Here is a 14,960-nt window from a genome sequence, read left to right as displayed (position 1 = left end):
TTACAGATTCTCCAACACAACACCCAACCTGCTTCTGAATCCATAAACTGATCTAACCAATGAGCCATATATTCAAATCCTGCCAGATACCTCCATTGACCCCTGACAACCGTTAAAAGGTGACTGTCGTATTACATGAGACTGCTATGTTACAGAAAGACTGCTAGCAATTGTACATGTTACAAAGAGACTGCTCCAAATAGAATGGTAGCAGCGTACCAATAGACTGTACCATACAGACTGATTTATATAGGCAGTACGATACGGTGGGACTACCAGAGACTGTACCATACAGATTGCTCTATACATAAATATGGCATCATGTGCAAAGACTCTACTACTGTACAGCCCTGGCCAAAAGTTTTGAAAATGACACAAATATTATTATTCACAAAGTCTGCTGCTTTTTAGATTTGTTTGTCAGATGTTACTAAGGCATACTGAAGTATATTACAAGCATTTCATAAGACTTATATTGACAATTACATTAGGTTTATGCAAAGTGTCAGTATTTGCAATGCTGACCCTTCTTTTTCAAGACCTCTGCAATTCGCCACATCTTGACTGATGGCAGCCCATTCTTGCATAATCAAGTTGGAGTTTGTCTTAATTTGTGGGAGGTTTTTTGTTCAACCACCTTTTGAGGATTGACCACAAGTACTCAATGGGATTAAGGTCTAAGGAGTTTCCTGGCCATGAACCCAACATTTCAATGTTTGTTCCCTAAGCCACTTAGTGATCACTTTTGCCTTATAGCAAGGTGCTGGAAAAGTCATTGTTCGTGACCAAATTGTTCTTGGATGGTTGGGAGAAAAGGGATGTTTTTGTACCATTCTTTTTTCGTGGCTGTGTTCCTTTTGAAAATCCTGAGTGAGCGCACTCCCTTGGCTGAGAAGCAACCCCACACATGAATGGTCTCAGGATGCTTTACTGTTGGCATGACACAGGACTGATGGTAGCACTTACCTTTTCTTCTCCGGACAAGGTTTTTCCAGATGCCCCGAAGAATTGGAAAGGGGATTCATCAGAGAAAATGACTACCTCAGTCCTCAGCAATCCAATCCCTGTACCTTTTGCAGAATACCAGTCTGTCCCTGATGTTTTTCCTGAAGAGAAGTGGCTTCTTTGCTGTCCTTCTTGACACCAGGCCATTCTCCAAAAGTCTTTATCTCACTGTGCATGAAGATGCACTCACACCTGCCTGCTGCCATTCTTGAGCAAGCTTTATACTGGTGGTGCCCTGATCCCACAGCTGAATCAACTTAAGGAGACAGTCCTGGCACTTGCTGGACTTTACTGTGCACCCTGAAGCCTTCTTCACAACAATTGGACTTCTCTTCTTGAAGTCCTTGATGATCTGATAAATGGTTGACTTAGGTGCAATCTTAGTAGCAGCAATATCCTTGCCTGTGAATCCCTTTTTGTGCAAAGAAATGATGACTGCATGTGTTTCCTTGTGGATAAACTAATATTTGAGTCATTCTCAAAACTTTTGGCAAGGGCTGTATAGGCAGACTGCCATAGACTATGCCACAAAGAGTACCAAAGATGGGACCACATCAGCTATCAGAGATCTGGACAGAGATTGGACCATGTAGAATGCTAAGGAATGACTGCATCATACAGACCACCAAAGAGACTGCCATAGACTGTGCCAAACAGCGTGCCAGATAGTCTGTGTGGCTGTATCATATAATGTCATATACAAAAGCCAACTAAGTTCTGTTTTTGTTATAAAGTACTTTTTTCCCCAGAGCTAAGTGAAAATGGAAGTGTGCAGTCTCAGTGCTGGTCATATTGTCACAGATCCAGCACATAGTAAGATTCCCAGTTTGGTTCTGTATTATCTGACTGTAAGACCTGATTCATACCATGCCATTAGTGTACCACAACTTGTCCAGCAGCCTGATACCTTTGCTGCTAGCCCAAATATACCCATATAATATGTTGGGTATCCTTCTTTCACCCAACCCATTTTGGGAGACATATTCAACAAAGGTATTTCATGCCTCCAGGACAGAAAGGATTTCCAAGTGTTTTTTTAAAATGTTAAAAATGTATTAACAAGAAACGGATTTTTATACCTTCTGCAAGGTTATATCTCCTGCAGAATAGGATGTAGTGTATATGCCTCCCAACTCTCTGAGACAGCAAAGTTCTGTGGACCACAAAAAATGTATGATCAAAAAAATTGACTAAACGAAACCCCACAAGTGCTTATCATCGCTACTTTTCCTTTTTAAAATAACAAATGTCATAATTGCATATGAGAGTTGCAATAATAGGTTAGATAAATATATTTAATGTAGTATAACAATTCCGGTAGTATAATAGTATTTTTGCAGAGATCTATACAGACCTAAAAGAAGGACAACTCAGGAGGAAGAAGCACAGAGTGATTTGGTTTAAAAAAAGTTGCAGAATGTAAAGTACTATTTTTGATATCTCCAACTCACAGTGACCCAACTTTTCATTCTGTACAGGGCTGCATAGGGTAGGCAGGAGAGTAAATTCTGAATGTGCAAGATGTGGTCAATCTCCTGGCTCATTTATGCATCTGTTATTGAGATGTCTGAAACTATATTGGTACTGTTAGGAAGTGCTAGATATGTTAAAGGATAAGTTCACCTTTAGTAACATGTTACATGTTACACCCATATTCAGGGTGTAACATGTAACGATCGGATTTGCGTAAAAATGTGCATTTATAATTTTTTTTTTAAAAGGTGAACTTATCCTTTAAATTTTGTATATGACACTGTGTTGATTCCAGATCCCACTCTATGGTTTTTAGGGTATGTGAACTCAAACAACCTGGATCATGGCCAGCTACTGGCTATTGCGAAATCACTTTTTACGGCACAAAAGTTGATAGCCTCTAGTTGGGATTCCTACCCTTGGGGATTGGATTCGGGAAAAGGATAAACATGTAATGTTAGAGAAATATACCTATGCTCAACAAAACGCCTCATAAAAGTTTTTTAAAATATGGAAAAAATGGTTAGACACATCACAGTCTAATTTTAATTTTTTAATAAAGGTTGGGTATGTTCTTAGTAGACTAGGTTGGTCTGTCACAGAGAGTTCTTATGCTATATTATGAATAATATCTATTGGTTGCTTTGGAGTAAGAGGGGAAAAGAAAAGGAAAGCTAGATGATAATAAATCAATGTATTGCTGTTATTGCCTTGTGAGGCAATTAGATTTTTTTTTATTTGTGTTTTTTATTGTATTTGTGTTTAGGGGTGTACTCACTTTTGTTGCCAGCAGTTTAGACATTAATGGCTGTGTGTTGACTTATTTTGAGGGGACAGCAAATTTACACTGTTATACAAGCTGTACACTCACTACTTTACATTGTAGCAAAGTGTCATTTCTTCAGTGTTGTCACATGAAAAGATATAATAAAATATTTACAAAAATGTGAGGGGTGTACTCACTTCTGTGAGATACTGTATATACTATATTGCCAAAAGTATTGGGAAGCCTGTCTTTATACGCACATATGCTTTGATGTGAACTTTAATGGCATCCCAGTCATAGTCTGTAGGGTTCAATATTGAGTTGGCCCACCTTTATCTATCTATCTATCTGCATCTATACCAGCTTCAACTCTTCTGGGAAGGCTGTCCAAAAGGTTTAGGAGTGTGTCTATGGGAAGGTTTGACCATTCTTCCAGAAGCGCATTTGTGAGATCAGGCACTGATATCGGACAAGAAAGCCTGGCTCGCAGACTCCGCTCTAATTCGTCCCAAAGGTGTTCTATTGGGTTGAGGTCAGGACTCTGTGCAGGCCAGTCAGGTTCCCCCACCCCAAACTCGCTCATCCATGTCTTTATGGACCTTGCTTTGTGCACTGATGCGCAGTCATGTTGGAACAAGAAAGGGCCTGTTCCCTTCACTGGAACTAACGGGCCAAGCCCAACCCCTGAAAAACAACCCCACACCAAAATCCCCCCTCCAAACTTTACACTTGGCACAGTGCAGTTAGGCAAGTACCATTCTACTGGCAACCCCAAACCCAGACACATCCATCGGACTGCCAGACATAGAAGCGTGATTTGTCACTCCAGAGAACACATCTTCACTGCTCTAGAGTCCAGTTGCGGCGTGCTTTACACCACTCCATCCAACGCTCTGAATTGCACTTGGTGATGTAAGGCTTGGATGCAGCTGCTTGGCCAAGGAAACCCATTCCATGAAGCTCTCTATGCACTATTGTTGTGCTAATCTGAAGGCCACATGAAGTTTAGAGGTCTTTAGCTATTGACTCTGCAGACAGTTGACGACTTCTGCGCACTGTGTGCTTCAGCATGCGCTGAGCCCGCTCTGTCATTTTACATGGCCTACCACTTGGTGGCTGAGTTGCTGTTGCTCCCATTCACTTCCATTTTGTTTTAATTACACTACCAGTTGACTGTGGAATATTTAGTAGCAAGAAAAGTTCACGGATGGACTTACTGCACAGGCAGCAAACTATCATGGAACCACACTTGAATTGACTGAGCCCCTGAGGGGGACCCATTCTTTCACAAATGTTTGTAGAAGCAGTCTGCATGCCTAGGTGCTTGATTTTATACACCTGTGGCTATGGAGGTTAACTTGAACACCTGAATCCAATGATTTGTGTATATATATATATATACAGTCATGGCCGAAATTGTTGGCACCCTTGATATTTCTCCAGGAAATCATGTATTTCTCACGAAACGTATTGCATTAACACATGTTTTGCTATACACATGTTTATTCCCTTTGTGTGTATTGGGACAAAACAAAAAAAGGGAGGAAAGAAAGCAAATTCGACATAATGTCACACAAACCTCCAAAAATGGGCTGGACAAAAGTATTGGCACCCTTTCACAACTGCGGATAAATAAGAATGTTACAAGCATGTGATGCTCCTGTAAACTCACCTGGGGCAAGTAACAGGTGTGGGCAATATAGAAATCACACCTGAAAGCAGATAAAAAGGAGAGACGTTCACTTAACCTTTGCATTGTGTGTCTGTCTGTGCCACACTAAGCATGGACAACAGAAAGAGGAGACGAGAACTGTCTGAGGACCTGAGAACCAAAATTGTGGCAAAATATCAACAATCTCAAGGTTACAAGTCCATCTCCAGAGAACTAGATTTGCCTTTGTCCACAGTGCGCAACATTATCAAGAAGTTTGCAACCCATGGCACTGTAGCTAATCTCCCTGGTCGTGGACGGATGAGGAAAATTGATGAAAGATTGCAACGCAGAATAGTCCGGATGGTGGATAAGCAGCCCCAAACATGTTCCAAAGACATTCAAGCTGTCCTGCAGGCTCAGGGAGCATCAGTGTCAGCGCGAACTATCCGTCGACATTTAAATGAAATGAAACGCTATGGCAGGAGACCCAGGAGGACCCCACTGCTGACACAGAGACATAAAAAAGCAAGACTACAGTTTGCCAAAATGTACTTGAGTAAGCCAAAAGCCTTCTGGGAAAACGTCTTGTGGACAGATGAGACCAAGATAGAGCTTTTCGGTAAAGCACATCATTCTACTGTTTACCGAAAACGGAATGAGGCCTACAAAGAACAAAACACAGTACCTACGGTAAAATATGGTGGAGGTTCAATGATGTTTTGGGGTTGTTTTGCTGCCTCTGGCACTGGGTGCCTTGACTGTGTGCAAGGCATCATGAAATCTGAGGATTACCAAAGGATTTTGGGTCGCACTGTAGGGCCCAGTGTCAGAAAGCTGGGTTTGCGTCCAAGATCCTGGGTCTTCCAGCAGGACAATGACCCCAAACATACGTCAAAAAGCACTCAGAAATGGATGGCAAAGAAGCGCTGGAGAGTTCTGAAGTGGCCAGCAATGAGCCCAGATCTAAATCCCATTGAACACCTGTGGAGAGATCTTAAAATTGCTGTTGGGAAAAGGTGTCCTTCCAATAAGAGAGACCTGGAGCTGTTTGCAAAGGAAGAGTGGTCCAAAATTCCGGGTGAGAGGTGTCAGAAGCTTATTGATGGTTATAGGAAGCGACTGATTTCAGTTATGTTTTCCAAAGGGTGTGCAACCAAATATTAAGTTAAGGGTGCCAATACTTTTGTCCAGCCCATTTTTGGGGTTTTGTGTGACATTATGTCATATTTGCTTTTCTGCCTCTGTTTTATATTTGTTCCAATACATACAAAGGGAATAAACATGTGTATAGCAAAACATGTGTTAATGCAATACCTTTTTTGTGTGAAATACTTGATTTTCAGGAAAAATATCAAGGGTGCCAACAATTTCGGCCATGACTGTATATATATATATATATATCACTAGCCAGAATCAATACATAAATTAGTGAGTCAGCAACAAACAATACAGCTGAATTTGAAATGCATTTAGAATGATAGCAGTTCTGTACTGGTTTTGAGTGCAATCAAATAAATGGAACTAGGATATGGTACCACTTTAACTAGCAAACAGGCTAAGACTTTGGGGCAGCTATGGTCTGTAGCAGTTTTTAGTCCTGACTCTTTACCGGCTAAACCGTTGGAGCTCATTAACCCAGTCAATGAAGCCAGCAGGCAGTACTTTAGCTATGGGGTAACTGGGAGGTAGTTCCTAATAACCCAGCCCCCCTGATTAGATATCTGCTCACTCTGGGTTGCCCATGGCATCTCTGGTAGGTAGCTTCATCTCTCCACCCTTGAGTCGCACTCTGTAGCCTCTGAATGTCCCTCACACAGCTGTGGGCATCGCTGACACTGGCTCCTACTTTCTCTCTGAAGTGGAGTTCCTTGATACCATCCTGTCACCTCAGCCCCCCCTCTGAGGCGAATCCTCGTTACCCCGGGAAGAAGTCCAGTTCCATCTGTCTCTTTAACCATGCCTGTACTCCCAGACCTCTGGGAAATGCAATCCAAATGTTCAGGAAATGCAGTGTCCTGATGCTACTGACACGCTTTACTTCCCAGTGTGCTTTTGTCTGTGAATGTTCAGGAAGGAAAAGTCAGCATCTACATATTTCTATCTTGTGGCCAGAAGAAGAAATTGCAAAACAAATAATCTTACATTATAGTCTATGGATGTCCTGCATGGCTCAATGACAGCAGACCTGTTACAATACATTAGGCATTGCTTCTAATATGCAAATTGTGTATGTATGGGGTTTGTTCATGTTACATTCAAACACTCAACATGAATTCCATTTGAAGCAATAAATACATCAGCCATACACAATTCACAGGCGTCACTGCACCCAGCCAGCCGATCAGTTAGGCTGGATTACATTTTCTGCTGTAAATGTTGTTGGCTGCTGCAGATCACAGCACCAGAAGAAATGCGCTGCTACTTTTGGAATGATATGCTGTGGAAGAGCAGTTCTACGCACAGAATGATCGTTTAATTACTTTTAGGGCCCATTAATATCACAGTTGACATGTGCTGAAAATGTGCATTTAAATGTATTTATTTATTTCAGGTACTTATATAGCACCATCAATTTACGCAGCGCTTTACATATATATTGTACATTCACATCAGTTCCTAACCCTCAAGGAGCGTACAATCTAAGGTCCCTAACTCATATCCATACATACACATATTAGGGCCAATTTAGAAAGGAGCCAATTAACCTACCAGCATGTCTTTTGGAGAGTGGGAGGAAACCGGAGTATCCAGAGGAAACCCACGCAGGCACAGGGAGAACATGCAAACTCCTGGCAGATGGTGCCATGGTCGGGATTTGAACCAGCAACCCTAGTACTGCCAGGCGGAAGTGCTAACCATTTAGCCACTGTGCTGCATGCACAAAGATATTTTTTATACATGTTTTGCAAATTGTTGTTGAATTTTATAGTAAGGGTATTTTTTAAAAGGACACAATTTTTCTTTTCCATAACGAGCACTGTGACTATTAAAAACAAAGTGTTTTTATTGCTGTATGTACTCCTATTTGAGAGATCTCCTATCACATTCTATTTCAGTGATCACCAGTTTGGGACAATGAAACATACTGCACTGCATTTAAATGCAACATACTCTATTTTCCACAAGCAGACACCAATGCAGCAAAGTTGATAGGAGATCATATTACAATGTAATAGTTCTTATCGCGGTTCTTTATTTGTATCCTACAGTATCGTACATTCTGTGACATTGCTTCCCTCCATTGGTTTATTGTAGCAAATAGTTCTCAAGGTGTTCATTTTATTTCTGCAGAGTTAATTCACCATATGGATGAAGTGAATGATGAACTGTTAAAGAAAATCACAAGTCATCAACCACCTAAAAGGAATTTTGTAACACAAAAAGCTCAGCAAGTACATGTTCCATTAACTTTCCAGTCTGAGCCAGAGGAAGTGAAAGCCTGGTTGGAAGCTAAGGGTTTTACTAAATCGTAAGTGAAAATTGACTTTTTTATGTGTGATTACAATTTACATGTATCCATGACAAGATCTTACCAGTGACTAATAACACTGTTCACACAGTGCTTCCTGATTGTGCAATCCACGCAAAATCTATTTTAGATTTATCAAAGTCCCCCCGACACACCAAGGCAGAATGGCACCTCCAGAGGCAGGAGGGCTAGCACTTCACCCCACAGCTGAGTCCAAGGCTAAAATGGGGGACTGAGAAAGAATATTGGGCATCAGTCACTTTCCTCTTTTTAGCATTTTACTGCAGAACAGTTAAGGAGGTGAGGATTATGGGTCCCAGATACTGTAGCAGATCACTTACAGACTCTCCAGATCAATGTCCATCTTCAAAATGTCAGAACCTTTAAGCTGACCCGGCAACAGTGTAAGCACATTTCCAAATTCACTGCATCCGCCAAGTAAGTCTCCAAGCCCTGCGTGAAACCAGAATTCTTCTTGGCTTTCTCCAGCAAGGGGCCTTCTTTGGATCTTCTCTCTGGAACAGCTCCCTCCACACCAGGCAGGACAGCGTCAGGACCATTTCAGCACACATTAGGGTTCCAAACAGGCTATTGGACCTAACAGCAAAGCTCCATCCAACAGCACCTCTCCAGGCCTCAGCCCTGGAAAAGAACAAGCACATGGTCTGTCTCAAATTTTTATATTCTCCCCCAGCATGCACCAGTGACCTAAACCCCCTACTGCATTGGCTGAAGGAAATATAAATATTCACAACTCAGGCTTGTTTATGGAATCCTATACTATGGCCAGTGATACCAGTGACAAGTGAGAAATCACAACCCAACTGAAGCTTAGGGAAAAAAACAGTTGAAAAACTATACATTCAATCTGGGCTAACTACCACCCAGTCAAAAACTAAATTTAGATAGTTGCCCTTGTTTAGGACAAGGGTACTACAAAAGATATTTAACTCAAGTGCCTACTTCAACAATCAATTCAATTTGTATCCAATCAGGATACAAATGGGATTTTTTGCTAAAACTGGAGAGTGTAAAATCTAGTGTAACTCAATCAGCTTCCAGGTTTTATTGCCAAAGCTTAATTGAACAAGCTGAAGTTAAAATCTGATTGGCTACCATGCATAGGTGCACCAGATTCTGAGTGCAACAGTATTAGTAAATTAACCCGAAATTGTCCATGTCATGCTGAGCATGTCCCTGATGGAGATATTTAATTTCCTGTCCTGTCTTTGATACTTCTAGAAAGTAATATTCAAAAGTAGTAGCAAAAGTAAATTGACATGGGGTATACAAAATGCTATACACAGCACTGACAATGACAGCTCTTGGTCTGTACTAATGATTAGGATCTGGCGGGACCAGCTCCCAATCATGTGACCACTGTGACAGCTAATTACAGTGGTCACATGATTAGGCAAACTTTCCCTTCTCCCGGATGTAATAACCAAATAAAAGGATATTGGGGTGGGTGGGAGGGGGTAATGGTGTCTATAACCTCATGGGTGTGAGTAACCTGAATGGCCTGCACAGTGCTCTGACCTCAACCTGTTTGCATACCTTTGATTACAATCGGAATGCCAATTGCGAGCCAACATCCATACCTAACCTCACAAATGTTTTTTTTGGGTGAAAGGGTACAAATATGACAAACATGATTTACCTTGCAGTTTTTGCTTGTACAGAGCTATGGTGCTCCATCCAAGCTCTATATTTTGGTTTTCAAAAGTCTTTGTGTTTACACTGTCATGTCATGTTTCCTATTCATGCTTAAGCAAGCTAAGGGATGTTCTTTTTTCTTCATCAGGACATCAGGCCAACTGGGCATTTTAAATGGGGCACAGATTTTCTCTCTAAACAAAGATGAGCTAAGGAAGGTTTGTGGGGAAGAAGGTGGAAGAGTATACAGTCAGCTGCTTGTGCAAAAGTCACAGTTAGAGGTAAGTGTCTACATGCATGGGTTTATCAGAGATGGTGACTGAACAGAAATTCTCTATTTTAATATTTTAAAGTTGATAAGAAGCAAATGTGGTAACAAGTAAAATTCAATTGTCATTTACAACTTTCCTCACACAGATAGTAAGTATCAACTGGACTATTAGATGATAGAAAATAAGTTTGCGCTAGTTTAAATTTAAAACAGTCATCAGCATACAATATGTAACCTTCAATAGGATCCCAGGAACATGCGGTGCTTCAGTTAATTCAGCTGCTTTCACCACTGTGAGGCTTCCATTCAAAATTTGAAAAGAGGTAACTCATCAGATCATTGAACCTTGGATTAAAAAGAGATCAGTATTTGCCTAATAGGGTCACAACCAACTGATCCTCAGTGGAAACCATTTTGACAATAGTTTAAACTATATATCACTGAAGGCAACAAAGTGTAGCTATATGCACTTAAAGTAGAACTTTACCCATAGTAACTTGATAAAAAAAATTATGTTCTTTAGCAAGGAACATACATTACACATTAATAATTATGCTACCAAAACCAATGTGTTCTGTAATGTGCCTCCATCACTGCTTCTGCTTGTTCCTTGCCAGAGGCTGTCATTTTGCTGAAAACCAGAAGGCCTGAGTAGCAGTAAATATTTAGACCCCTTCACAGTGCCCTGCTACAGTTTCCCCACAGCGTAGTGTACCCACATTTTTCATGTGGGTCACCAACGCTTTCCCATAGACTTTTTTTATAGATCAGGTGTTTTTGGTGCTTTTTCTGACAGCACACCAAGGACGCAGCATGCAAGACGTTTGGTGCAATTTCAGGAAATGCAACAAGAATGCCCAGTCTAATAGAAGTCTATTGGAAAGCGTAGGTAATCCATACAAAAACCGTGGGTACAATGTGCTGCACCCACACTGTGGGGAAACCACACTCTTATGCTATCAGTTGATTGGCCTCCATTGACTCTGATTTTAGGCACAGTGCCAAGAATAGAGAAAAACTGAGGCTGTGCAGAGCAAGATGAGACCATCCATTATTCGAGTTTAAACAGTATAGGCACTTATTTTTAATGTTTTACATAGCTATAGCTGCAAAAGCGGCCAGCATGAAGTAACCTATCAAGACTTAATTTTCTGACTAAAATTCTACTTTTGTCTAGGGAACTAGTCCATTTTGAACAAAACACATAGGTGTAGCGTTCACTCCTGAAAGGGCCTGCTGAGTTGTCCTGAAGTTCCTTTCCCAAACTAGTGCAACAGCAGCCAGGCACACAGCAACAATCACTGTCCAGGTCACTGATCAGTCTGGAGGTGCTTTTTTTTATATTTATTGTTGAAGAAACTTGAATGGAGATCAGGGGAGCTGTGTAACACAATGTAGCAACACAAGGACACTGTTAATTTCTCAAGCTTCTTAGTATTATCCAGGGCAGCCATCAGAAATTTTGGGGCCCCTTACACAGCTTTAGGCCTAGCCGCCCAACAAAATCTGCCCACTGGCCATCCCACAAAGTCTTTCAGTGCACCCACTTATTTTAACACTCCTAATACATGAAAATGAAGAGTGCATTCCAAGTCATCAGTGCTTTCAAGATTTAACAGTAAGGAATTATATTTTGGTAAAAACATTGAAGCCTGCCACCACAATAAGCTAGACTCTTCTGAGCAGGACTCTACACTAACACTAACTGCACTACCTTTTCAAAGTCCCCCAAGCTATCCTCCCCTAGCAGATCTAAAAAAAACAAAATTAAAACTCCAAAACAAAAAACAAATATAGTCAGCAAAGAGACAGCCCATTCCAGCAAAAATACATCCCCACATATTCTGCAAAGAGCCATCCCAAGCCAGCAAAGATACATCCCCATATAGCAAAGAAATAGCCCAATCCAGTAGATAGACAGCCCCATATATTCAGCAAAGAGACATTCCCATATATTCAACAAAGAGACAGCCCAATCCAGCAAAGAGACATCCCCATCTAGAAAAGAAATATCCCAATCCAGCAAAGAGGCATCCCTATTTAGCAAAGAGACATCCCCATCTAGAAAAGAGATATCCCAATCCAGCAAAGGGACACCCCAATCCAGCAAAGAGACATCCCATATATTCAGCAAAGAGACATCCCAATTAAGCAAACAGACATCCCCATATAGCAAAGAGACAACCCAATCCAACAAAGAGTCAGTGACAAGAACTTGTCTCGAGACCAGTCCACAGTGAGCACTGAGCAGTCCTGCAGTCTACACGCAGTGCAGCTCTTCCATACACCTGAGCTGCGATTGATGTGACAATTGCTAGTTACTACAGCAGAAACAATTCAGTCTCGTTGGTTATGGCCCGTGTGGGCGTGCCCCTCAGGAACCTCAGGCCCCTTACATGTGTATGGGTTGCCCCCCCCAGGTGGCAGGGTAAATAGTCAGTCCTGCAGCCAGGGAATCCCAGAACAGCCTGAAGTAATAACAAGTTGCTCCACTGAATGCAGAGGAGCCAAAAATAAATTCACCTAACCCACGGGTGTCAAAATGGCGGCCCTCCAGCTGTTGCAAAACTACAAGTCCCATCATGCCTCTGCCTTTGGGAGTCATGCTTGTAACTGTCAATCTTGCAATGCCTCATGGGACTTGTAATTTGGGGACAGCTGGAGGGCCGCCAGTTTGACACCTGTGACCTAACCTATATTACAACCTATCTAGGAGGATGCTACATTGGTAAAAGGTGCCCCTGATGGTGTCCTTTTCAGACAGAATGCATATGGCGGAGCTTGAGAAGTGCTGACATTAGATGCTACTAACAATCCTATGTATTGTATTAAACTCATATTTACTTTGTTGTCAAGAGTTAAATACAATAGCAGTTAAATAGCCATTACATACAAAACGGGGGGAAATTGTTGGATAAGACAGCAGTAATCACTCCATGTATGTGGCACAAGCAATAAGAAGTATATATCTAAGTTGTAAGCAGTCAAGAATATGGTACTTTTCCAGTGGGGAAATTTCTCTACACTTCTTTTTAGTCAGGATTTTAATCAGATGTCACTAGGACAGGAATTAAAAAGAAGTCAACACAACAGGTGCACAGACAGAAATAAAAAAACAAAGGTTTCCTTCCCCACTCTATCCACAACTTTGCCTTACTTGTTTTTCTACTTTTAATGTCAGTTCCATCACAAGGTACTTTTGCATGAGGGTTATGCAATGCCTTGCCTGATTGTATTATGTTTTTGTATGACATATGCAGTTGTTCTACGCCTGTATAGACTGAAATGTTCTTGATGACAGCTCTTGGATACAGTCCATTGTATATGTCTTCACTGTACTATTTGTATGCCATTACCGAAATAAACAGTTTGTAAACGTAGCACTACCCCCTTAGGAGTTGCTGAAGTTTTTGGGTTCCCCTATAGTCCTGCACTGCCAGGCAACACACATTTCCTCAGTCAGACTTGCATCCAGGACACAGTAATCAGTCCTTGAGCTTTGTTTTTGTGATATTATTGAGGGGTTGATAACTTGGATGGAGTAAACCCGTACAGGATGCCCAATAGAACTGAGAAACTTTCCTGGAACTATATACAAGTTTTTTTACAGTAAAAAAAAATTCCTCTTCTTGGAGAGCTAGCCAGCGTCTACAGTTGTACCACCCCAGACCCTAGATACTAGATTCTGGGTGAATCCATGAGCAGGGGATCCAGTGCCTGTAACTTTAAAGTAAGACAGTCCTGGGTAGTTGCTAATCTGGTTTCCCAGCAGAGTGCTCCTTCCCCTATCTGGCCCAGGGGGTGCAGATCTACTCTCTCTGTCCTTCTGTGTTGCTGGTGGGTTGGTGTCTGCTACCAGGCCTTCTAGCTGGGCCGCTTCCTCCCTGCCCCACACGTGGTCCTCTCTCAGGGGGCCTGTGAAGTCCCAAGCTATCAGAGATGCGGGTGTGACCAGCAGTGTGTGGACTGACACAGGGAAACGTAGGCTTCAGATATAGTAAATAAGACAATTTATTAAGACTAACAATACAAATATAAACGCAGTGCACCAAACCCCAAGCTAACACAAATACATACAACAAGGTGAAACAAACCCAAACCTAAACTGATATAGATACACAGGTACATACACATATAGAGCACAACGTAGTCAGGCAGGCCGGGTCGATAACTATCGGGCAGGTAGGTACAGGAGGAGCAGGCGGAGAGTAGTCAGGTCACGAGCCGGGTACAGCAACTAACGGACAGGTAGGTACAGGGGGTCAGGCAGAGAATGGTCAGGGTCACAAGCCAGGGATCAAACAGGAGAAGTCAGCAGAGGTCAGGATCAGGCAGGGTCGGCAACAATTCAGGCAGAAACAGGAACAGGAATGCAGGTTACAAGATACAGGGGCCCATGGAAAAACACACACCAAGGCACAGACTGCAGGTCTGGCCATCCCTTAAATACACCACCTGCAATCAGCCCCAGGTGATGGCTAATTGCCGAAGTGAACCTCTGGTTGTTGAGAGCACCCGCTGGCCAGCCCTGGTACTGCAGCCCACAAGGCAGGTGAGTCCCACCACTATTGGCAAGTCCATTCCTGACACAAGCTTTCTTTCTTCCAAGCTTCCTGCCTGAAGGTGGATCCCTCTTGCATCTGGGCTCCCTCCCATGATCCTGCTC

General features: G+C 42.0%; 1 protein-coding gene across 3 annotated transcripts in view; it reads left to right on the top strand.

Annotated features, from left to right (window-relative positions):
* Window positions 1–14,960, top strand: part of EPS8L2 (EPS8 signaling adaptor L2) — a 219,546-nt gene that overhangs the window by 200,940 nt on the left and 3,646 nt on the right. For all 3 annotated transcript variants that reach the window (XM_089653578.1, XM_089653576.1, XM_089653577.1), the window contains 2 exons: window positions 8,190–8,367; window positions 10,172–10,304. In XM_089653578.1, the coding sequence (XP_089509704.1) occupies window positions 8,190–8,367; window positions 10,172–10,304 (311 nt within the window). The remainder of the gene's footprint in view (window positions 1–8,189; window positions 8,368–10,171; window positions 10,305–14,960) is intronic.

This window comes from Staurois parvus, unplaced genomic scaffold, assembly GCF_062004578.1.
Source record: "Staurois parvus isolate SC_StPar_1 unplaced genomic scaffold, SC_StPar_1.0 ptg000715l, whole genome shotgun sequence".
Lineage (NCBI taxonomy): Eukaryota > Metazoa > Chordata > Amphibia > Anura > Ranidae > Staurois > Staurois parvus.
Note: the sequence above shows the minus strand (reverse complement) of the source record. Positions and strands in the feature narration are given on the sequence as shown.